The following is a 26,146-nucleotide window of genomic DNA, read 5'->3' on the forward strand; positions in this document are numbered from 1 at the left end:
TGTGCACGCAGTCTACCCGGAATTTTTCTCCGGCTTGGGGACCGACCGTACCGGGGGAAGACAGTATTTCTCAAGGAAAGGCTAAAAACTCTGGGACAAGAGGGGTGAGCTGGAGAATTGAGCCTGTTGTGTTTTTTGCTGGGATCAAGGGACAACCCAGACTTCTAAGCTACGTAACCCGCCAGGATCCTGTAGAAAAGTTGGCGGGCGTTGAGGGAAGAATTTGCCGGCAAGTCAGGGCCGGGTAGCAGCGTCGGTATTTCTTTTCCCACCCAGCACGTTTTTGCGCAGGGTTCGTCTGAGAATCTGAGGCGGCCTCCTTGCGAGTGTTGGGTTCTCCAAAGTGCGGAGGATTGGGACCGGCTGAACCCATTTCTAACCTGGATGATGGAGACCGCGTTCGCTCTTGTTCAGTTCTCTCTGCATGCCCGCACAGAGGATATCTTGACCCTGTGCACCCTGCACTGTGCCTGTTAAATCGTACCTGCCTCTCACAGTCCCAAGGCCCCTCCTTTAATTAAGCGACTTCTCCAAGGTCACTTAGCTGGGATAGAGATGGGGACGTGGGACTTTTAAATTCTGAATAGCCTCCACTTTTCAGTTATGGGTGGTTAAGTTAGTATTTCGAGGATACCTTTGCTTTGAGCGAATTTTTTTTTTTCTTTTTTTGGAGGTGGCCCTTGGCATGTTTTACTGAACACAAAATAAAAAATAGGCTGTATCGTGGCATCGTTTTTTTCTTGGGAACAGACAGCTTGACATAGCCAGAGAGGGGTCTGAAGCATACTTTTAGTCACGCACGTTTGTTCATGTAATGAGGCTCAAATGTAATCCCATCTGCACTAGTGCTAAAGTGATTTGTTTTGTTTACAATCTCTCCTCCCTCTCTTCCTCCCCACCCCCTCTCTATTTCAGTACTGGGGATTGAACCAGGGGTGTTCAGTGTGCTAAACAAGTGTTCTACCACTGGGTTACATCCCCAGCCTTTTAAAATTTTGAGACAGTGCCTTGCTGAATTGCCAAAGCTGGCCTCAAACTTGCCATCCTCCTGTCTTAGCTGGGATAATGGGTATTCTTTACCATGTTTGACTGGTTTAAGTCTTTTTGGGGTTTACTTTATGTGTAAATGGAACTGATAATATCTTCCTGGAAGGTTGAGAGAATTTTAAAAAATTCAATTCAGTTCTAGAAACCTTGCCTTAAGTGGCCAATGAGACTAAAGTAATAGTATAACTCATGCTTATTAATGAGTTATATTGGGGATTGAACCCAGGGGTACCCTACCCTGATCTACATCTCAACTTCTTTTTGTTTTTTAAAAAAAATTTTTTTTATAGTTGTAGATGGACAGCATACCTTTAATTTCTTTCTTTCTCTCTCTCTCTCTCTCTCTCTCTCTCTCTCTCTTTCTTTCTTCTTTTTTTAATGTGTTGCTGAGGATCAAACCCAGTGCTTCACACATACTAGGCAAGTGCTCTGCCACTGAGCTACAGCCCTAGCCCTTCCCCAGCCCTTTTTGTTTTTTATTTTGAGACAGGATCTCACTGAATTGCCAAGACTGGCCTTGAAGTTTCATCCTTTTGCCTCAACCTCTGAAACTGCTGGGATTACAGGCATTTGCCACCACATCAGGCTCCTGTTACATTTTCATAGGCATTTATGACAGAACAAAGATGGCAGGACTTCCGGTGATAGGATTATTATTATTATTTTAGTGCATGTTAATTGTACAGAATGGTGGATTTCTTTGTGGCATATTTGTTGTTATACTTTCCCTTGATCCCCCCTTCCTCTTCACTGATAGTCAATTGAGTGAAATTAATTAGGATATATTTTAAAAGTTCTTTGTAACTGTTGCACATGTAGTAGATGATATGATTTTAGTCCCAGCGTTTCTAACTATTGCTTCTCAAGAATAAATATAACATATGAACATTACTAAATTTATGATATATTTGTTAGACAAATTTTCTTTTCAGAAAAAATCTTTGGTTATTATATTGATCCTACAGGTCTTGAAACACATTTTGACTTTTAAATATTTCCTCATTAGTGCTGTGAACATCTCATTTATTGGTTAAAACCTAACTAAGAACAATAATGATCAAATTGTTTGAGTTCTTTTAGGGAATGAGAAGAAAGGAGCATGAAATTACCTTGAAGGCAAGGTGTGGGATTACATTCCTGTAATGACAGCTATTGAGGAGGCTGAAGCAGAAAGATCTGAAGTTCCAGCCTAGCCTGGGCAATTTAGCCAGACTGTCTCAAAGTAAAATTTGGAAGTACTAGGGTTGTAGCTCAGTGGTAGAGCATGTAACTAACACGTAGAAGGGCCTGGGTTTGATCCCCACCACAGCAGGAAAAAAAAAAGCAGTTTTGAGTTTTTTCCCCCTTCTGCTTTTGTGGTCAGATTTGAAAACTTTAGGCAATATCAGACTTAAACATTTTTTAAAGGAATACAGAAAGAAACTCTTTTTCCTGGCTAGCTATTTAGATTTGGAACAAATCCTAAGATGATTTAGACTAAGAACAAAGTCTCTAGTTAATGCAGAAAAAATTTATTATTTTGAGTTTTGGAATTAACTCAGTATTAATAAGATATGACTAATCATGCTAACCAATTCTTTTGCAGAAGCTGCTTATTGGAATGGATTTAGAATCCTCATAATGGAAACAGAATACATGAAAGCAAACCAGTTATTTTTTATAACAGCACATTTAGCTTGAGTACTAGTTGCAGATGGCTTTTTTTACTGAAGAGAATTTGTGATGTAAATGGAAAGATATCTTTTTTCTAGACTCATCCTTTATAAATATGTTTCGTCTGAGAACTCTTTGTGCATTCTCCTGGAGACAGTTTCAGTTTCGATCCTTCAGTTGTGAACCCTTAATTATTCAGATGAATAAGTGTACAGATCAAGAGCAAATATTTGATCTTATAGAAAGAAACAAAGAGACACTTTCAGAAAAGCAAGTTGAATGTGCATTTAATAATCTTTGGCAACTTCAAAAGCAGAAGACCAGCTTGTTAAAAAATGTTGAGTATGTAGGAGATCATCCCCAATTTCTTACTCTGCATAATTTGACTACAAATAAAATCAAATTAATGAATGATGATACTCTGGTGAATGTGTTATACATCACACAACAGTAAGTTACTTTTATGGAAATTGTTATTTATATTTTAATTTTTAAAAAATCTTTTAAAGATGAAAATGTGTTTAATTTCTCCAAGAGGGTAGTTTTCCTGATAATGTTATATTTTAAAGATGTTTGGAGGATATTTAACACTATTAGTAGTATTGCAGTTTTAAAAAGTGGAATATATTCAATCATGACAGTAGAGATGATTAACTTTGGATTATTGTGGAATTTTGTGGCAATTTGATTGGCTAAAGATAATGAAGATAGGTGAATTATTAGGTTTCAGATTAATGGCTAATAACAAATCAGCAATTAACAAATTGTGTTTTTATTGATCTATTTGCAATCTCTTAGCCTGTAATTAAACTGATGTCAGATATATTTTTTAAGGGCTATTGGTACAATAAGTTGTTTTCCAGTTGCAGTTCTTAAAAAAAGAAAAAAGAAAAGAAAAGGAAGAAAGAAAGAAAATAGAATTATTTCCTGGACTCATTTATATTTGATAACAATGTTTCACAAATTATATTCTTTGACTGGCTTATTACATGCAAAAAAGGCTTCCTTGATGTCAAAGGAAATATAGCTACATCTCCAGCCCTATTTATTTATTTATTTGAGACACAGTCTTGCTAAGTTGTCCAGTCTGATCTGGAAACTTTTGATCCTCCTGTTTCTGCCTCCCTAGTTGCTGATGGTATGTGCCACCATGTCTGGCAAAGTTAAATTTCAAGAAAAGAAATTTTAGCTAGGCATGGTGGCACATGCTTGTAATTCCAGTGACTTAGGCAGGAGGATAATAAGTTCAAGGTCAGCCTCAGCAATTTATCAATACCTTCTCTCAAAAAGATACATTTTACATTGTAAGGAAATTCAGCCCAAGAGAACTGGATTCCCTGAATAAAGGAACCCAGGGACAAGGGGTAAAAACACTAAAATTAAACATTAGTCCTTTTATGATAATCTGCCCTTTCCTGGTTAGGTAGCTATAGATTCAGCATTACACAGGTATTTCAGTTTTTGTTGTTATTTTGGTTACCTGGGTTTGAACTTGGGCACTTAACCACTGAGCCATATCCTCAGGCTTTTTTTTTTTTTCCACTGAGTTGCGTAGGGGCCTCACTAAGTTACTGAGGCTGGCTTTGAACTCATGATGCTCGTGCCTCAGCCTCCTGGACCACTGGGATTACAGGCATGTGCCACTATGCCCAGCATGCCATTTTTATTTATTTGTTTTATTTTTATTTTGAAAATCAGAATTAATAGGAAAGGGGCCTTTGCTTATTCTGGGTATTGATATTAGATTTAAAAAAATGATTTTATTTTCAGGTTACAATATTCTTTTTCTCTGATATATATGAAGGAAACACAATTTTAAAGATTAAGGTGATTGATGACTATTAGCATTTTTGTGTCTTTACATATTTTCTGCTATAAGATATTTTTATAATCAGAACAAAGTAATACATTTTATATGTCCTTTTGGTGTAAAACAAAGCATTGAACATTGTTCAGTGGAGGATTTTGAAATGAGTGGATAAAGAGGATGAAGTCATGAAATAAAGTAAAGATTCTTATTTATTAGGCTGAACCAAGAAATCAGAACACTGAAATGGGAGTAGAGTAGAAATAAGAACTGCCTATGTAAGAGCAAAGTAACCCCGAGGTTCTTACCGCATGTGTTTTTAATGATTTAAAAATATGTGTGTGTGTAAAATTATTTTCTTTTGTTTTAATTGAGGTTCGCTGTTAAGGCCCATGATCCATTAATTCAAGCACTAGTTACAGAAGCGTGGAAAAGGATGGAAAGGCAAGTATTTGGGTTCATCTTTTAAGGTTAGGGTTATCCTTTTCAGGGTTAGCACAGTGAAATCCTGTAGGAAAAAAAAATGGGGAGCTGCCTGTCAAGCTTTTATGGAAATTAATGTATTTAAACTCAATTTAATTGTTTCAGGGTTTTTGATTGTGTAATGTGTTTTTGTTATTTAATAGAGCAAGAAAGTATTTCAGATGTTCCCTTTTTAACTAATAGCCCAGAATAGTGAGTGTGCTTTTCCACATATATATAATTAGTCAAAGTATAAATAGGGTAGAGTCATAGCTGCATACTGGACTAGCTGCTTTGACTCTTATCTACCAGAGTTCTGCTTCAGAAAGAAAAGATTTTTTGATTTGTCAATTAGAACCTAGAAGTACAGGAGCTATAAAAGGAGAATAAAGAAGATCAGTTTATTGAATGGAAAGCCATGTAGCCTGTTTAGTTACTTGTCTTTCACTTCATTTTTTTCATTGTTGTTGTTCTGGAAATTAAATGTAGGGGAACTTTACCACTGAGCTACATCTCCAATCCTTTATATTTTTTATTTTGAGACAGGGTCTCACTAAGTTGCTGAGGGTCTCTTTTAGTTGCTCAGGTTGACCTCACACTTGTGATCTTCCTGCCTCAGCCTCCTGAGTTGCTGGAATTATAGGCATGCCACCATGCCCAGCCTTTCACTCCATTTTTATGTACAGACAGTGACTAGAACTTATGGGTAACTTAGAAGCTTTTTGAAGAAAATAAGTCCATTGCTCTGGACAATATTGATTGAGACCAATTTTCTATAGTATACCTGGGTGTATTTTTATCATTTTGCCATACTTGATATAATCTAGAAAAACAAGAGATATGTTCAGGATATTCTTGTTGAGATGTCTGTTCTGTAAGAATATGTGGAAAGTTCTCCATGTATAAAAGAACTGAGATGATAACAGATCTCATATTAGGAAAGCTTCAGCTATTTCTGAAAACTTTGAATTTTTTAACCTAGGAATTTTGGATGGCTAAAGGCCATTGTTAGTAAAATAGGACACATGACAGTGAGGAAAGAGAAAAAATGTGGGAACAGACAAGAGGTTTTTTTTTTTTTTAATATTTATTTTTTAGATGTAGTTGGACACAATACCTTTATTTATTTTTTTAATGTGGTGCTGAGGATCAAACCCAGGGCCTCACATGTGCGAGTGTTCTACCGCTGAGCTACAATCCCAGCCCCAGACAAGAAGGTTTTAAAAACTGCAGCACAGCCCTATGTCTAAACCAAATAGAAAGATACAAATTTGACCAAGATAAAGGAGAAATAGACTATTTTTTGACAGAGAGGAGTGAGCATTCTCATATTTTTGTTTTTTGGTATATTGCTTCTCAAAGCTTAAATTTTTACAGTTGTTATTTATATTGTCAAATGCTTTAGGTCTTTATTATACGGGCTGGATTAAAGAGGTTCAGAAGGGTTCTCTTGGTTTAGAAATTCTGCATCCATCTATGAAGTTGTAGTTTTAGTTAACTTCATTATTTAAACCCAGTTGTCATCTTACCCATTCCATTTCTCCATTCTTGCTTGCTTTCTACCTTAACTATCTTTTATCTAAGGTAAACAGAATAATCTTAATTCTTTTTGCAAACAATAAGAAATGTATGCTTATTATTTGTTTTGGGTTAAATTTGGTCATTGTTGGTGCTAGGTCAAAGCCTTTTTATTCCTCTTTAAAACAGCAGTAGGTGTTATATGAATTATATAGCTTGAAATCAATTGTAAAATAGATTTTTTGGTTTTACTATTTATGAAACAATTAAATTACAAATGTATCATTATACTTCCCAGTGAATCAGACTTTACATTTTAATGTATTTTCACTTCAAAATAACTCAGAAGATAATGCTTTGTTTTATATGGTGGTTCTTTCTTTCTGTTTTTTTATCATGTTTCTGTTTGTATCGTGTGTGTGTGTGTGTGTGTGTGTGTGTGTGTGTGTGTATTGAGATGAGGTCTTGCTACATTGCCTAGGTTGACCTTAGACTCCTGGGTAAATGAGTCTATTGCCTCAGCCTTCCAGTAACTAGACTATAGCCACTGTGCTTTGCTAAGTATATTTTTTATAATATCAAGTTATAAAAATTTAAAACCCTAATTTATGTTTATAGAACTTCTAATAGAGTTATAGAATAAATATAATTTCTGAATTTTTCATCTTTTTCACATATTAATTTTTGGTTATAATAATAGCTATTAATCAGTGATCTGGCTAAAATATCTATGGATTTGTATTTTATAAATATAATATGTAATAATTCAAATGGGATAGATTATTCTGGTTTAGCACTATATGATAGATCATGGCAAGGACACTTAACATATTTAAAGCCAGAAGTGGAAAAAATAAAAACTATTATGGATGATTTATTTATTCACTTTTTAAAAAATTGGTGCATTCTAGTTGTACATAATGATGGGTTTTGCTGTTACATATTTGTACATGCACACAATATAACAGTATAATTTGGCCAATATCATTCCTCAGCACCTTCCTGCTCCCATTCTTTAGTCCCTTTCCTCTATTGATCTCCCTTTGATTTTTAGGTGATCCACCTTTACCTTTTTTTCCCTTTTGCTTCTCTTTTTTTTTTTTTTTTTTTTTAAAGAGAGAGTGAGAGGGGGAGGGAGACAGAGAGAGAAAGTTTTTAATATTTATTTTTTAGTTATCGGCAGACACAACATCTTTGTCTGCATGTAGTGCTGAGGATCGAACCCGGGTCGCACGCATGCCAGGCAAGCGCGTTACCACTTGAGCCACATCCCCAGCCCTCCTTTTGCTTCTCTTAACTATTGCATATGAAAGAAACCAGATGACTCTTGACCTTCTGAGTTTGACTTTTTTTTTTTTTTAAATATATATTTATTTATTTATTTTTAGTTTTCAGCGGACACAATATCTTTCTTTGTATGTGGTGCTGAGGATCGAACCCGGGCCGCACGCATGCCAGGCAAGCACTACCACTTGAGCCACATCCCCAGCCCTGAGTTTGACTTATTTTGCTTAACATGTTGGTCTTTATTTCTATCCGTTTTCCTGCAAATTATATGATTTCATTTTTATTTATGACTGAATAAAATTCCATTGTGTATACATACCACATTTTCTTTATCTATTAATCCACTGATGGATACCTAGGATGGTTGCATAGTTTTACCTATTGAGAATTGTGTTGCTATAAACATGGGTGTACATGTATGTATCACTGTATTAAGATGACTTGAATTATTCAAGATAAATACTGAGGCTTGGTATAGTTTGGTCATATGGTAGTTCCATGCCTAGTCTTTTGAGGACCCTCCATACTGATTTCTACCATGGTTGTACTAATTTACAGTCCCACCAACAGTGTAATTGTATTCCTTTTGTCTGTATCCTCTCCAGCACTTATTATTATCTGTATTCTTGATGACTGTCATTCTTACTGGTGTGAGATAAAATCTCAGTGTAGTTTTGATTTGCATTTCCCAAATGGCTATTGATGTTAAACATTTCTTCATATATTTGATAGCCATTTACATTTCTTCTTTTGAGAAGTGTCTGTTTAATTCATTTTCCTATTTATTGAGTTATTTGAATTTTTGGTGTAAAGTTTTTTGAATGACTTAAACATTTACAAAACTGGAGGCTAATATAGTGAACTCTCATGTACCCATTATTTAGCTTCAGAAATTGTCTTATCTATATCACCTCCTGCTCTCTCCCCACCCTTCAGTATACCTTTTGTTTTGTTTTTGGGGCCTGGGGATTGAACCCAGGGGTGCTGTACCACTGAACTATATCCCTAGCCCTTAAATTCTGTTTTTTTTTTTTTTTTTTCCAATTTTGAGATAGAATCTTGTTAAATTGCTAAGGCTGTCCTCAAACTTCCAGTTCTCCTGCCTCAGCCTTCCAAATTGCTGGAATTGGTGTGTGCTACTGCACTCAGCTTTCAGTATGTTTTCACTAGTAATGTTATTTCATCTATAAATACATGTCTCTTAGAAATATAGAAATATAGGCGGAAGGCGGAGCGGCGGCCCTGGCTCCGGGCGCAGCGGCCCTGGCTCCGGGCGCGGCTTTTGAAGGAAAACTGTCACCGAGAAGTCATGGTGAGACCGGGGCTTTCCGCTGCCGCCGCCGCCGCCGCAGCGGGCCTTATCTGAAAGCCAAGAATAATTGCCTGAAACCTCCACCTTCTAAACCTACTGCTGGACCCCAGAGGCATGTTACCCAGCATGCCGTTCTGCCTGGCAAAGCCACGAGACCCATTAGCACTAAACTCCAGCCTAGATCAGCCAACATCAGAGAGTCCCAGAAGCCAAAGCTTGAGCCATCAAATCTTCAGGGAAAAAGACTGACCTCAAAATGTCCTGCTTCTAACCCAAACTGGGAACTTTCCAGCAAGAATCACCAGCAGCATAAAGCTGGGCCATCCAGTGCAGGAGAGCTGTCGAGAAAACCTACCAGGTCACCTGACACACAAGAGCAGCAGGGAGTGGGTCAAGGAAATGCTCCATGTGCAGACCGTGTGGATGGCACCCATGTTGAAAATGAACCTGAGGGTGGCTTTTTAAAAGAGACGAACAAAGAGAACTTGCCACACACCTTATTGGTACCTGAGAAGAAGCCAGACCCCTAACTGTGTTCCATGAGTAAGCCAAAGACCAACTCTCATGATCAAACCAAGAGCAGTTTGGCTCCTCAGCAAGCCCTGGGAAGAAGTTTGGGGAATCATGCGGTTCTGAAAGACAGGGTTAATAAGCAGTTTGTTAGAAAAAAACACATCAATACTGTACCACTGAAGTCACAGCAGCTCTCTAGGGGAGCAAATCTTGCAAGACCAGGAGAAAAACTCTTGAGGACAGTTTCTTCTCACTTTGTGCAGACCATTTGTCAGACTCAAGCATCAAAGAAGCTAGTGGTCAAGGACATAAAGAGTGTAAAGGCTGAAAGGGCTAAATACATACGGTCATACTCTGTTACTGAACAGGAAGCAAGACATACCAAACCCAGGGCATACCCCAGCTTACACCAGGGAGAACTTCAACACAGACCTGCAAGCACCAAGCAAGACTGGAAGTCCACACAACCTTGTTCTAGACTTCAGGCACCTTGTGGACTGCACAAAACAAGAGCTGTAAGCCAGAAGCCCCAGCTAATAACTGGCAGGCTTAATTCAGTTGTTCCAAGCACTCCCAACATAAGAGCAAATGGAACCAATGACAATAAGTACAAAAACTTTGAACAGAAAGCATGGACTGTGGACTCCAAGTTGAAGAAGGCTTTTCCCCAGAGCCATTTTCTGAATAAGACAGCTCCCAGAACTCAAGCTGGACTCACAGCCATTCGTGGGAGAGAAGTCCTAAGGGGGACCCAAACTAACCCAAACACCCAAAAGAGGGTGACAGCAGAGGACCGAAGGAAACAACTGGAAGAATGGCAGAAATCTAAGGGGAAAATCTATAAGCGGCCTCCTATGGAACTTAAAACAAAAAGAAAAGTAATAGAAGAAATGAATATTTCATTCTGGAAGAACACTGAAAAAGAAGAGGAAGAAAAGAAAGCCCAGTTAGAGCTGTCCAGGAAAATCAACAGCACTCTGACCCAATGCCTGCAGCTCATCGAGGAGGGTGTCCTTTCTAATGAAGTGTCTACCATATTGTCCAGCATTCCCGAGGCTGAAAAGTTTGCTAAATTCTGGATCTGCAAAGCAAAGCTACTGGCAAGTAAAGGCACCTTTGATGTCATCGGGCTCTACGAAGAGGCCATTAGAAACGGGGCCACGCCAATACAAGAGTTGCGGGAAGTTGTTCTTAATATTTTACAAGAATCAGCCAGAACCACAGAAGGTGTTAGCTCTGATGCTTTAGTTGCTGAAACTAATATCACTTCAGTGGAACAGCTGGTCAACAAGATGGATCCTGGACAGCCCTGTCCTGCAGAAGAGAGGGACCAGGCCACAGCAGCACCCCCAATACCCCAGGCAGAGCAGCATGGTCACACTGGCATCAAATTACAGATCGCCCCCATCCCAAGAATAAATGGGATGCCCGAAGTACAGGACATGAAGCTCATCACTCCCATGTGACGGTCGGCCAGGATCGAGCGCGCCATCTCCCGCTACCCAGAGATGCTGCAGGACCATGACCTGGTGGTGGCTTCTCTGGACGAGCTGTTGGACGTGGAAGAAACAGAGTGCTTTATATTCCGTAAAAATGAGGCTTTGCCTGTGACGTTAGGGTTCGAGATGCTTGACTCATAATTTCTTGACTTTTTTTAAAAAAAGGTGTGTCAGAACCTCCATGAGATAAGAAATGTCCTTGTCCAAATGACCTGAAAAAAATGTATGATGGTGAGACATCATGATGGTGCAGATCGTGGCCTCTCGGAGCCGGGAGTAGCACCTGCCTTACTCTCAACTTCATATCCCCCAGGAAGGTCTAGGGTATTAGGTACTCTGAAGCACGTGAGTTTTAACTCTATTTGCCACCATTTTGCAGCATACTTAAGGTTCACAATGTTGAATGCTGGTTACTCTACAAGTGTTGAGAGCCACAGCCGAGTCACAATGGCCCCTGGCATTTTGCCAGAAGTAATGGTTGAGAGGCAAGCCATTAAGATGATGCTGGATTGAAACAGGCTGTGTATTCAATTGTCTATAGGCCCCTGCTGTCCCACTCGGTTCCCCGCTACTTTGGAGTTCTCTCGGAGTTCGGGGAGTTCGTGTTGGTTGGTGAGGTTCCAGTGGAGGGAGTTCCGGTTGGTGTGTGGTGTTGCTGGAAGGACCACATGGGTGGCGTTCAGGGGAGTTCAGAAATAAAGTTTGTTCCTGCTTGAAAAAAAAAAAAAGAAATATAGAAATATAGACTCTAAGGCTGTGGTTGTAGCTCAGTGGTAGAGCACTTGCTTAGAACATGTGAGACACTGGATTCGATCCTTAGCACCACATAAAAATAAATAAAATAAAGATACTGTGTCCATCTACAACTAAAAACAAATTAACAAAAAAGAAAAATAAACTCTAAAAATACATACCCAAAATATTTAAAAAATATATTTTTAAAGTATTCCTTTTCAGGTATTAATACCTGATCTGTGTTCAAATTTCCTTGATTGGCCTATGAAGATCCGTCTTTTGGCAACTTGTGACTCTCTAAATAAGGTTCACACTGTGTTAAGTTTTTCTCTTTTTCCAAGTAAAGCTTTTATTGGAGAATATTGTATAAAATTACACAAATGGTAAACATACAGCATGATTAATGTGCATATATATCTATCTCTTCTGTGTAATAACATAAAGATCAAGAAACATCAACAGTTCCCCAGAAGTTCCCTTTATGTTCTTTTAGTATCACTGTCCTACCCCAAAAGGATTTTGACTTCTAACATCAAACATCAGTTTTGTTTTTATAGAAATGAAATTCTATGGTATGTACCCTTTTATTTAATTGGCTCAGTATGTTTTAAGGATTCATCTATGATGTTGTATGGTTCAGCAATCTATTTATTGTTATTGTGTAGTAGTCTATGGGCATATGTGATTTACCCATTGTGCTTTCTTCATGAATGTTTAGATTGTTTGCAGTTTTTGCTCTTGCATATTGTGCTGCTGTGAATTTTCTTTTGTTATCTTTTAGTAAATTCAAAATATTTAAATCTAGGGGCTGAGGATGTAATTCAGTTGTAGAACATTTGCCATGCATTCACAAGGCCCCATCACTGCAAAAATAAAAACAAAAATAGAAATTTATGACATTCTTCTTTGCTTTTGTCATACCATTTATTTGATGAAGAATTTGGGTCATTTTTCCTATAGTCAAAATATGAAGTTTTTAAACAGAACTGTTGTATTAGTAGTTATTTGTTAATAGGCAAACTTGAGTTAAAATTGTCAACTCAGCCAGGTGTAGTTGTGCATGCTATAATTCCAGCAGCTGGGGAGGCTGAGGCAAGAGGATCTCAAGTTCAAAGCCAAACTCAGCAATTTAGTGAGGCCATAAGCAACTCAACGAGGGCCTGTCTCTAAATTGAATACAACAAAGGGCTGGAAATGTGGTTTAGTGGTTAAGCGCCACTGGGTTTAATTCCCAGTACCAAAAAATAGAAAAGAAAATTGTCATCTCAAAAAAAAAAAAAAAAAAAAGGGTTATTTAAATAATTTTGAGTGATTTTTCTTTTTAAATCTTTCTAGAATATCACACTTTTAGCTGTATGATTTGTTATTCTTATGACAATAAGTAATCAGTATTTTAGAAAAATTCACTTAATAATATATTAGTATTTTTGTTGCTTTTTTATTTTATGACTACATTGTTTTAATTAAAAGTTTATACTAATGATCTCCTTTATGTATTTCCTTTAGTAGGTTTGATATTAAAGTACTATCCACATTTTCCACTTGCCTAGCAGATCAGCATTTGTATTTCAGTCCACCAATGGGAAAAATAGCTGATATTGTAAATAGGAACTTGGAAACCATACAGGACTTAAGGTAAATTTATTTATGGGCCTTTTGTTGTGGTAGAAAGATCCTGGACTTTGGATGTAAACAGTTAGTTATGTGACATAAGGCTAATTTACATGACCTCTTAGAATTTCTCCTCATGTATCTAATAAGAATGGTAACATCTACTTTTCAGTGTTGCATGGGGGTTAGAGATAAGATATGTAAAGTTGAGATGTTTAAAGGATCTACTGCTGAGCCACAACCCTAGCCCTACCTCATAAATGTTAGAATTAACCTGTTACTTTCTATAAAAATGTCTGCTTTGATTTTGATAAAGATTGAATTACATCTGTAAATTAGTTTAGAAACATTTGTCATATTAAAATCTTCTGATGTCTGTATAACACATAATTTTTTATTTATTTAGGAAAGATATCTTCTTTAGTGTATAGATCTTACATCTTTTGTTTAATTTGTTCCTAAATAATTTATGTTTTGAGATGTGCTGAGATTTGTGCCTAGACAGACCAAAGCAGAGATGAAATCTTTTAAATTTTATTTATTTATTCTTTTTTTCTAAATTTTTATTGGTGCATTGTGGTTGTACATAATGATGGGACTCATTATCACATGTTTTACTGAAATTGTTTTTGAACTTCACTTTCCAATTTTTTAAAAAATATATATAAATACATCAAATGACTTTGTATATTGACTGTATATTCTATGATGGTGCTAAATTCACTAAAAGTGGAAATTTAACTATCTTATTAAGCTAGTAGAAGGTATATTTTGAGCCTGGCTTTTCTAAGTATCTGCTGTGGTTAGGCTATCTCTGATGTTATGAAATGCTGAAATTGTAAGAAAAAAATTTAACATAACTGTAATGGAAATCTCAGTAAAAAATTATGACTATTGGGTGAGTAGGGTTAATATACATTGATAATATTACTGTCATATCTGTTATGGTCTTCAGTATAATAAGAAGTGGAATTAGAAAGAGGACAGAGAATCAAAGCTAATTAAAGACCGGGAAGATATTTAGGATATTTAGAATGCTATAATAAGGATCTGAAATGAAAGCAGTGACCTAGAACCGAAAGAAGGGAAAAAATTTGAATATAAGTATCTGTTTCATTTAATCCCCAGGCATCCTTCATTTGCTATATCAGAAATGAAGACTTTATGAGGATAAGTAAGAGAATAAGAGACCCAAGGTCTCTCAGCTAGTAAATGGGGAGACCAAGATTTGAACCTAGGCTTTCTGATTCTAGAGAATTGTACTGCTTCTGAATAGAGTCTAATTTTTTTTTTTAACTATTTGTTCTTACATGTTTGAAAAAAATTATTTCAGGAGGTTTATTTAAATGGCAATGTTAGGTTAATTATCAATGCTAATTACTGTTAATATTAAACATTGTAACTGAAGCCAAAGTATGTATAACTGGAGTTTTTTTCAATATTAATTTATTCGATTTAAAGAATTAAAGAAAATTGGAAACAAAAGAAGTCAGCCCCTACTTTCCTAATGATTGAGATGGTTTTAGTTTTAGATTTTTATCTTTCTTATAGACTGTTTTCTAATTGTCATCCCCAATAGTTTTTTTAATGTCTTTTTCATTTTGCATACTTTATTCATTATACTATATCCTTGTATTTGTAGTTTTCTGATATTTATTAAGAATAGTCTGTTGAAAGCAAATGCCATACATTAATCTTGATGTGTCCCATAGTGCCTAGACATGTGACTAATGTTCCTTATGTATTTGTTTGTTTATTTTTAATTTATATTTTACAGTGGTAAGGGTCAAACTCAAGGCTCTGTGCACGTAGGCAAGTGTTCTACCACTAAGCAAAATCCTTAGTCCCCCCCTCCTTAAGTATTTGTTATGTGAAGAAATATTAAAAGTCTCCTTCCTCTTTAGTATTGTCTTATGATTGTATATTAATAACAATCTAGCCTGAAACGCTAAAAAACATGAAATTATTCAAATCATTCAGTAGTAAGAAATATTTTCCAGGAGTTTATTAATAAATTACATAGATACATAGGAAAGAGTAGCAAAAAGTCAGCTTCTGAAAATACAAAATGAAGTCAAGAGTAGTGTCACACTGTACCTTGTAATCCTAGCTACTCAGGAGGCTAAAGCAGGAGGATTACAAGTTCAAGGCCAGCCTGGGGAACTCATTGAGACCCTATCTCAAAACAAACAAACAAACAGAAAAAATGACTGGGGATATAGCTCAGTGGTAGAGCACTTACTTAGCATACTCAAGGGCCTGGGTCTAATCACTAGTACCACACAAATACAAAATGAGACTTATAGGATAGCATTCATGAGCTGTTGGTCCAAAGTGATTTCTGAGTAAAAATATTTTCCAACAAGTAGTTTTAGTTTTATCTACAGAACAAGGTATTTTATATATTCCATGAAAAATATTAATTTGAATGTTTTTTTTTCTCTAAAAGTGATTACTGGGAGATCTGAATTCAACTCCCTTTAATATTTAAATGAAAAATTTTACATTATGCAACAACATTTTTGCCAATTTCTTTCCACATCTAATGATTTAGTTTTGGTTGTTTTCTTCAGTAATGTAAAAATTTGTCTTCCTTCTTTAGGTCCTTGTGTGTCTTGATGGTCAACATATCTTCTTTAATATCACAACATTTTCAAGAACAATTAGTGAATAAAACAGAGCTTCTTTTTGACAACATGAGTTCTCCTGAGGTCGACATTGCAAAAAGAATAGTAAAATTTCTTCAAAATGTTAAATATAGATATTACCCTCTATTAGAGAGGTGTAATAAAGTGTTTTTAGATAACATGAACCACCTTGATTTGGATTCCATCAGTAAAATATTTGATGGATATCAGTTCCTACAGTTTTATAGTTTTGAATTTGTTATAGTGGCTAAAAAGAGGCTAACTGAGATGATTCCTCTCTTTGATAACCCTGCAAGCTTTGTGAAATTGTTTGTTGCATTGGGACCAGTGGCAGGACCTGAAGAAAAGAAACAGTGAGTTCAATGTCATATGCTTTACTTTTCTTCTTGGGAATATATGGAGTCTTCAAGCTTAGGTCTCCTTGGCCCTCTGGCACAAAAATTACCCAATTAAACCATGAAGGGGAAATAATCTGTTATGATCTGCTTCTTGATTCTTTATCCTTATTTATATCTCCAACTCTTAATCTACTGTTATGTTCTAAAAGGGAACCAATAAATTGCTGGTGCTGGGCCAACACAGAAAAAACTGAGGGAGAACATTAAGTGATTTTATGTTCCCTTCCTAGACCAGGTGACTGGGTTTATGGGTTTATATGGGCACAAATTAAGTGTATTTATACTTAGAACTATAGTGGATCTAACGAACCCTTTTGTGGTTTTTTTTTTTTTTCTTTTCTTCTAAATGGAATCAAAGAGAACAGGAGTAGCTAAGTACATTTTTTTTTTTTTTAAAGAGAGAGAGAGAGAGAGAGAATTTTTCAATATTTATTTTTTAGTTTTCGGCGGACACAACATCTTTGTTTGTATGTGGTGCTGAGGATCGAAGCCAGGCCGCACACATGCCAGGCGAGCACGCTACCGCTTGAGCCACATCCCCAGCCCCCTTTTGTGGTTTCTTGTAGTCATTGAATTCATCATCAAAAGCACATATTATGCACATTGGCATATTTCCTATGTGAATTTGGTCTAACTCATGTCTTTTAAAATTTTCCATTTTTGATGGATATTGATTTAGAGAAATATTTGAGATATAAAGATGAGCAAATATGAAATTAATACATAAGCTAAATATGACTAGTACGTAAGATTCTTCTTTCCTAGGCCATGTGACTGGGTTTACACTTGGGTATAAGATTCCCCTTTCTGGCATAAGTATATGGAATATTTAGAATAACAGCCCTTTTGGATAAGTATGATTAATGGATTCAGTTAAGCAGGGGGTTTCTAGGAGTTGTGTAACAGAGGAATCTGCATCATTATTCTGTTAAGGAAAACTTTATAGAAAATTTTTATTTTTGAATTATATGAAAAAAATTAAAGGGGGGCTGTGGTTGTAGCTCATTGGTAGACTGCGTGCCTAGCACCTGTAAGGCACTTGGTTCAATCCTCAGTACCACATAAAATAAATAAATAAGTTAAAAATATTGTGTCCATCTACAACTAAAAATATATTTTAAAAATTAAGGGTACATCTTAAGAGATTGCATCTATATAGAAACATAATTATTTTAAAAAATGTTTATTGTAATCTTTTTGTCACCAAGCAAATATTAAAATCTGATGTTAGGGTTGGAGCTATTGCTCAATGGTAAAGCATTTGCCCAACATGTGCAAAGCTCTGAATTCCATCCCCAGCACTTAAAAGGAAAAAAACAAAACAAAACAAAACAAAACAAAACTCATGCTAAAGAAATACAAGAGTTGTAAAGTTGGATTTAACTGGGTTTCTGCTTCAAGGAATTTATATTTTAATTAGGAGGAAAATAATTTTTTTATTATGTACAACATTGCTAGGATTAGAAGTAAATAATTGAAATATTTAATATTAGAGCATCACAACATGGTTTATAACTAAATACTAAAATTAGTGTTGTAGACTGGAAATGTTGTGGGTAGATAGAAGTGAGAGAAACATAGATTGAAGTGGTTGAGAAAAGCCTTGGGGAGAAGATGGGTTTGAAGCATTCCATAATGTTGGTGAAAGGATGGTATGGAGCTATGAATAGAAAATTTATTCTTCTCTCCTCAGATTTCATCTTTTGAATTTATCTTTTAAACTACTCCAAAAGACTCATCTTTTTTGTATTAGTACATATTATGGAGGAATAGATATAATTGTGGAATATTCATATATGCATATAAGACACTTATATCTTGATTCTTTCATTACCACAGCACTTTGGATAGTTTCAAAATAGGTCATCTTGGGGCTGGGGTTGTGGCTCAGCGGTAGAGTATTTGCCTAGCACGTGTGAGGCACTGGGTTAGATAAAGAAAGAAAGAAAGAAAGGTATTGTGTTAATCTGCAACTAAAAAACATTTCAAAAAATAGGTCATCTTTGTTAATTTTCAGATTGTAGTGTTACAGTTAGTGCTTAATATATAAGATTTTTGTTAATAGGAAGGTAAATTGTCTTTCAGGTTAGTTCTTATACAATTTTAAACATCCGACAAGATGTTATAAAATCTCACTAGATTTAATAAATATTATTAAAAATATCAATTGGTACCTTAGCTCTCTAGTAATAGATAATTTCACTGAATCATAGTGCTTTATAATCATTATAACCTTATCTTATTTGAAATCATTATAATACTTCTTATCTATACATTTTTAGGGAGTTTTAGATTGGATTATACTTAAGCCTTAATTATTGAAGAAAACAGTATATTTTTCCTTATTTAATAATATTTTACATTATCCCCAAGTATGTGGGCAGAAAATTAGAATTAGACATGGAATTCAATTTTTATCTATATTATTTCTTTTCTATTTGTTACCCACAACCTGGGTTTTTTTTTTTTTTTTGGTACTGGGGATTGAACCCAGGAGCACTCAATCACTGAGCAAGATCCTCAGCCCTTTTTAATATTTTATTTACAGACAGGCTCTCACTTAGTTGCTTAGGGCCTAACTAAGATGCTGAGACTGGCTTGAACTCAAGATCCTCCTGCCTCAGCCTCCCCAGCTTCTGGGATTACAGGTGTGCAGCTGGCTCACAGCCTTTTATTTAAAAAAAATTACAAGTTAGCCAGGCATGGTTGCATATACCTATAATCCCAGCAGCTGGGGAGGCTGAGGCAGGAGGATCACAAGTTCAAGGCCAGCCTTAGAAACTTAGCAAGGCTCTAAGCAACTTAGCAATTAGTGAGACCCTGTCTCAAAATGAAAAATAAAAAGGACTGAAAATGTAGCTCAGTGGTAAATCACCCCTGGGTTTAATCCCCAATTCTGAAAAAAAAAAAAGAAAGAAAATAAAAAATATTAGGTTAATTATCAGTTTTTAATTGTAAAAATATTTTTCTTTGCTTTTAGACTTAAATCAACCATGTTATTGATATCAGAGGAGCTCACCAGCCAGCAAGCCTTAGCAGTGGTGAAAGCAATGGAAGATATGGAAAGCAGAAATTCACATTTGATTAAAAAGTAATCTTTACTGAAAGTCCTGGTGTTGTCATTCAGAAGTAGCCTTTTTTTTTTTTCCAAAAATTTTTTTTGTAGTTGTATATGGACAGAATGCCTTTATTTAATTTTTATTTATTAATTTATTTATTTTTTTGTAGTTGTAGAGGAACAGCATGCCTTTATTTTGTTTTGTTTATATGTGGTGCTAAGAATTGAACCCAGTGCCTCACACATGCTAGGAAAGTGCTGTGCCATTGAGCTACAGCCCCAGCCCCATAAGTAGTAAAAGAATTGAGTAAAATAATTGTTTTTTATAATAATTGTTTTGAAGAAATAAGGAGTCAGCACTTAAGGCATTGCTTTTGTTCTTGTTTCTTTTTCACAATAGAGGTAACAAAAATTTTTATATCATCTTTCATTTCATTTACTGCTGCTGTTCTACTAGAGCAAAGTATCATAATCCACACAAGTGGAGAGCACAGAGCAAGGAACCTACTATTCAAAAGGAACAGTTAACATCCATCTATACTACAGTGTTACCTTGAAAAAATAATACCATATTCTGGCTTTTTCTTTTTTCTCTTTTTTTTAAAGAGAATTTTTTTTTTAATATTTATTTTTCAGTTCTTGGGGGACGCAACATCTTTGTTTGTATGTGGTGCTGAGGATCGAACCCGGGCCGCACGCATGCCAGGCGAGCGTGCTACTGCTTAAGCTACATCCCCAGCCCCATATTCTGGCTTTTTAAAAAAAATTTATTTACTTATTTTTTAGGTGTAGATGGACACAATACAATGCCCTTTTATTTTTATGTGGTGCTGAGGATCGAACCTGGGTTCCGCTGGTGCTAGGCAGGTACTCTACCGCTGAGCCACAATCCCAGCCCCCGTATATTCTGGCTTTTTTGATAACTTGAAATTGAAGGAAAAAATGTATTTTTAAATTATGTATGCTTAATTTTCATTATCTATCATATGTGCATTTCTTTTGATATTTCTTCTAGTTACCTCTTAGCATTTCCCATTTATATATATATATGATATATATATATATCATATATATATATTTTTTTTGTTCTAATTATACATGACAGTGGAATGCATTTTGGCACATCATACACAAATGGAGTATAATTTCTCATTCGTCTGGTTGTACATGATGTAGAGTTACACAGACATGTAACCATATATGCACATAGGGTCATAATATCAGATTCATTCTCCTATTATTCCTACCCCCATGGCTCCCATTTTTTTGTGTGTGGTAGTAGTGCTGGGGATTCCATTGTTCTTAAGCAACTCTGTTTGAGGGCCAGTAGATTTAAGGAAGAAAATTAAATCACTTTTGTCAATTGTTATTAATTTGGTAAAGATTTTGTTATGAGGCAGATGTAGAATTTGTAGTCCTGTTCTGTGAAAATTTTTTTTTTAATTATTTAGGAAGTAAAACTATGCTTTTCTAGCTTTTTACTATTCATAGTTGAATATTATTTCTTTCATACTTCACTGATTGTCTAATTTTAATTATTTACATTTTTTCCCTCTTTTTCTTCCTTCCTTCCTTCCTTCCTTCCATCCTCCCACCCCGCTTTCTTGCTTTCTTGTACTGGGGATTGAACCCAGGGGTGTTTTACCACTAAGCTCATCCCTAGTCCTTTTTTTTTTTTTTTTTTTTTTGGTACCAGCGATTAAACTCAGGGGCACTTGACCACTGAGCCACATCCCCAGCCCTGTTTTATATTTTATTTAGAGACAGGGCCTCACTGAGTTGCTTAGCGCCTCACTTTTGCTGAGGCAGGCTTTGAACTCTGGATCCTCTTGAATCAGACTCCTGAGCTGCTGGGATTACAGGTGTGCACCACTGCCTCCGGCCCCTTGTCCTTTTTATTTTTTATTTTGAGACAGGTTCTTACTAATTTGCCAAGGCTGGCCTTGAACTTGCTAATCTTTCCTTCTTAGCCTTCTGAGTTGCTGAGATTACAGATGTGCACCACACCACCTGACTTTTTTTTTTTTTTGGTAACTTGGATTGAACCAAGGGGTACTTAACCACGGAGTCACATCCCCAGCCCTTTTTTATACTTTATTTAGAGACAGGGTCTCACTAAGTTGCTTAGGACCTTACTAAGTTGTTGAGACTGGCTTTGAATTTGAGATCTTCCTGCCTCAGCCTCCCCAGCTGCTGGGATTACAGGCATGGCTCACACCTGACTCTTAATTATAATTGTTTACATCTTTCTATTGCCGTCTTGAGATAGTTCTGTAAAAACAGAAAATCTTGTCTCATTAACTGCTGTTCCTCCAGTACAGAGCAGAGTATCTGGCATGAAAACTGCACAGTGTTTCATAAATCAATGAGTAAAATGGTTGTAATATATGTTCTGTCATTCTTTTTAGAATTGCTTCAGTTTTGCATAAACATTTGGATAACTATAAACCAGTAGAGTTATTGAAGATAACTCAGGCATTAATTTTTCTACATTTTCAAAGTAAAGCGCTTTTTGTGAAACTCAGAGAATTGCTGCTTAGGTAAGATTAAAATATGAATTTGTTCAGTGTTTCGTTTTGTAATCTATCTGCAATATTTGAATTGCTTAATTATGTACAGAATTACTAGACTTTTTGGAGGGGAAATTGAGGAGTTTGTTATTAAAAATGTTAAGATCTGGGGGTGTAGCTCAATGGTAGAATGCTTGCCCAGCATAATTGAGGACCTAGGATCAAAACCCTAGTAGCATAAAAGGGAAAAAATTATTTTAAAGATGAGAATAATTACTGGAATGAGGTTCAGGCCAAATAAATCTTTTCCCCTCCATTTATCACTACTAATTTGATTTCTCATATTGATTTCTAAAAGATAAAGCATGGGATTATATACTGTAATCAAAACATTGACATATATTGAAAATGATTTTTATTGTAATAAAGTGATATGTTATTATGATTAAAAAGAATTTGAACTGAGAAATAAGGATTGACTTTTTTTTTCAGATGAGAATTTAACATGTTAGGTATAAGAGTTTACCCTTTTCTTGAAGAAATAGCTTTCTTATTTAAATGATTACATCCATGGTTATTGTTTCTTTACCCATTCTGTGTTTAATATAGAATCTGAGTAGTGAGAGTACCTTATATATCTCTATAGTTTAAAATTTTATCAAAAATGTTTTTTCTTTCTTGCTGGGTACAGTGGAGCACGCCTGTAACCCTAGCGGCTCGTGAGGCCAAAACAGGAGGATTGAGAGTTCAAAGCCAGCTTCAGCAATGGGGAGGCACTAATCAACTCAGTGAGACCCTATCTCTAAACAAAATACAAAATAGGGCTGTGATGTGATTCAGTGGTTGAGTGCCCCGAGTTCAATCCCTGGTATCCACCCTCCAAAAAAAGTTTTTTCTCATTTATTTATTGTTTTAGTTCTAGCCATCAAACTCAGGGTCTCATGCTTACAACATAAGTGATCTCCACTGAGCTTTCCCCCCACTCTACATGTTTTTCTTCCTTTTTTTTTTTTTTTTGAAATAGAGTCTTAGTATGTTTCCCAGCCTGGCCTAGAAATAATGGTTCTCCTATCTTCAACTCCCAAATAGTTGGGGATTGATTATAGGTGTATAACACCATACCCTGCTCAAAAACTATTTTTGAGTCATTGAGTAATTTAAAATTTGGGGAGAATTTATAAAAAATTGTAGGTGCTTCATGATTTAGAATTACCTCCCTTCACTTCAGTATAGACAATTTCAAGTTGGTATTAGAGGGAATGAAGTCTAATTCATTTAACATAAGTGCTTATATAAAAAGTTCCTGAAACGGCTTAGAAAACTTGAGAGTTCTTGTATTGAAATAACATCTGGTTGAGGTTTATTTTGGTACTGAGGACTGAACCAGGGATGCTTTACCACTGAGCCACATGCTCAGCTTTTTATTTTTTATTTTGAGACAGGGCCTCCCTAAATTGCTGAGGACCTCACTAAGTTGCTGAGACTGTCATTGAATTTGCTTTCCTCCTGCCTCAGTTTCCTAAATTGCTGGAAATATAGGTTTGAGCTATCATGCCCAGCTATGTTTGTTATTTTTTAACTTAATGAAGTATAATCTACATAAAAATGTACATATCCCCCATCTTATTGCTTTGTACCTATCTCCAGGGTTAACTGCTGTTTCTATTTCTAGCTGTGTGTGATTAGTTTTGCCTTTATACTTTTATATAAACAGAATTATGCAGTATGATTTATTTTTTATCTGGATTGTGTGAATTTTAGTGTTTTTTTTTTTGTGGTATTTGGATTTGTTTATTTATTATTTTTTGAAACAGGGTCTTGCTATGTTGCCTGCGTTCCTTGTGTTTGTTTATCTGTGCTAAATTAGTATTTAAAAAAGCAACTCAGTTTTTTTTAAACTTAGATTGGATTATTCCTTCTACTTCTAAATCTGAAGATTTTTTAAAAGCTCCCAGATTTTTTTATTTATAGTTTAACAATTGATGTCCCCTTGGTGGACTGTTCAGCATGGAGATTTTGGGAAAGGATGTTGTATGGTGTGTGTGTGTGTGTGTTTTGTGGTTGGACTTCCTATATAACTGAAATGAAAGGGAATTAATATTGAATGATTACTTTGTGCCAAGGCCTATACAAGGTCATAGCAGTTCCTGACAGGTCATATCAGAAACTGAGCCCAAATTCTTCCTCTAGCAACAGCACTGGAAACATTATTCTGACACTGACCTTCTGTTTGGCAGGGACTATGGTTTTATTTTTGCATAAAAAACTCGGAGCATGCTTTGGGACATCTTAGGCTCTTCTCAGTGATCCTTTGAAACTTGTCATTTTTAAAATATTTAAGCTTACCTCATATGTTGATTATAATAATAATAATATATTCACTCTTAATAGATATATATATATATTTTGGTTTTGCTGATGTATTAATTTTGTTCTTTTCATCCCCACCCTTTCTTTTATAGTTACTTGAAAGTTAGTGTCATACCGAGTGAGATTTCCATCCTGGTCTATGCTATTTCCATGCTTCCTTCTCCTCACCTAGATGAAGCATCAGTATCCCGAATTGAAGCAGTTTTACCACAGTGTTACCTATATGGCTTGAATGATTTTGCCACATCTGTTTTAAGATGGATTCAGTATGATCACATGCATATGAGTAGCATTACTGGGAAACAACTGAAACTACTTCAAAAATTAGATCACTACAGTCATCAGAGATTACAACAAAGTAACAATTTAGATCTGTTATGGGAGGAAGTTAAATCTTTAAAAGAAGACTGGTTTCGTGAATCTCTTGTTGAAGAAACAATTGCAGCTTTACATCGTTTGATGGATGGAATGAATTGTATGAACGTTTCAAAGATTGCATCTTTTATATCTAGAACTAACTACCTCAGTACTTTGCTACTTGATAAGATAGCCTCAGTGGTTATTGAGCAGATTGAAAAGGTGAAATTTAAATGTTATACTTTAGTATAACATAAGTACTTTGAGAACTTGGATTAGAATTTAAAGGTTAAAAATTAATCTATGGTTTCTGGTTCAATAATTTGTTCTTCTCCCTTTAAAGCCACTGCCTCCAGATTTGGGGAGATCAGTGGCATTCTTTGCTTCCTTACAGTATTGTTAAGATCAGTAATCAGAATTCTTTGACTAGAAGGGAACACTTAAAATGACATTGAGTGTATTAAGGTAGTAAAGGATGAAGAATTTTTGTTTTTCCTTTTTCTTTTTTTATAATCCTATGGTATTACTTTTATTGTTTTAAAATATTTGTGTTCAAAAGTGCATGATAAGTGTGAAAACTTAGAAAATTGTAAGATATACACTGACATCAGTATTCTTCAATTGTCAGTGCATCTTTTTAAAAAAATATTTTGAGTTGTAGATGGGCACAATACTTTATTTTTATGTGGCACTGAGGATCAAACCCTGTTCTTCACACATGCAAGATAAGTGCTTTAGCACTGAGCTACAACCCTGGCCCTCCAGTGTATCTGATCACAGGTTTATTTCTGAAACTAACCTGTAAAATGATGCTTTGTGGATTATGTGAGAATAATCTCTCTTATATAATCACTACTGTATATACATTATATATATAAAATCAGGATAAGGCCTTTACTTAGATGACAGTATTTCTCAACAAATGAAAACAAAAGTCTTATTTGCTTAGCTTAGTGCCGAACAGTTATTAAGTATTGGATGAGTGAGTGAATAATGAAATTTAAAAAAAGAATAAATGAAAACAGTATGTTGATGATTACAAATTAAGAAACATTTATTTATATGATGATTCTGTAAAATGCACTGATATGGAAATAAGTGATTCTGTTTACTATTTTAATTAGTAGTGGGATCTGTATTAGAGTTTTACAACTAATGAAATCAATTTGTAGATTGTCTAATTTTTTCTGCATTAGCACTTTTGGAATTATTAATAATAATTAGTCATGGAGTTAAATAAGTTTAGCAGCATAGAAAAATTAATAAGCAGAGTGATAACATCTATCATTTAACTATAGTCATGTTAGGAAAAAGTTGACTTAAAATAATAATTAGGGGCTGTAGCTCAGTGGTAGAGTGCT

General features: G+C 35.4%; 1 protein-coding gene and 1 pseudogene across 4 annotated transcripts in view; both read left to right on the top strand.

Moving 5' to 3' along the window:
* Positions 1-26,146, top strand: part of Fastkd1 (FAST kinase domains 1) — a 52,843-nt gene continuing 26,697 nt past the window's right edge. For 2 of the 4 annotated variants that reach the window (XM_076865425.2, XM_076865423.2), the window contains exons 1-8: positions 1-104; positions 2,633-3,150; positions 4,883-4,951; positions 13,340-13,468; positions 16,047-16,445; positions 19,471-19,581; positions 21,957-22,088; positions 24,521-25,007. In XM_076865425.2, coding sequence (XP_076721540.1) covers positions 2,816-3,150; positions 4,883-4,951; positions 13,340-13,468; positions 16,047-16,445; positions 19,471-19,581; positions 21,957-22,088; positions 24,521-25,007 — 1,662 coding nt within the window. In that variant the 5' untranslated portion in view covers positions 1-104; positions 2,633-2,815. The remainder of the gene's footprint in view (positions 105-2,632; positions 3,151-4,882; positions 4,952-13,339; positions 13,469-16,046; positions 16,446-19,470; positions 19,582-21,956; positions 22,089-24,520; positions 25,008-26,146) is intronic. The other 2 variants (XM_076865424.2, XM_076865426.2) reach the window with 2 other exon arrangements.
* LOC143407194 (cytoskeleton-associated protein 2-like pseudogene) lies at positions 8,179-11,802 on the top strand (annotated as a pseudogene).

This window comes from Callospermophilus lateralis, chromosome 9, assembly GCF_048772815.1.
Source record: "Callospermophilus lateralis isolate mCalLat2 chromosome 9, mCalLat2.hap1, whole genome shotgun sequence".
In the NCBI taxonomy this organism is placed as follows: domain Eukaryota; kingdom Metazoa; phylum Chordata; class Mammalia; order Rodentia; family Sciuridae; genus Callospermophilus; species Callospermophilus lateralis.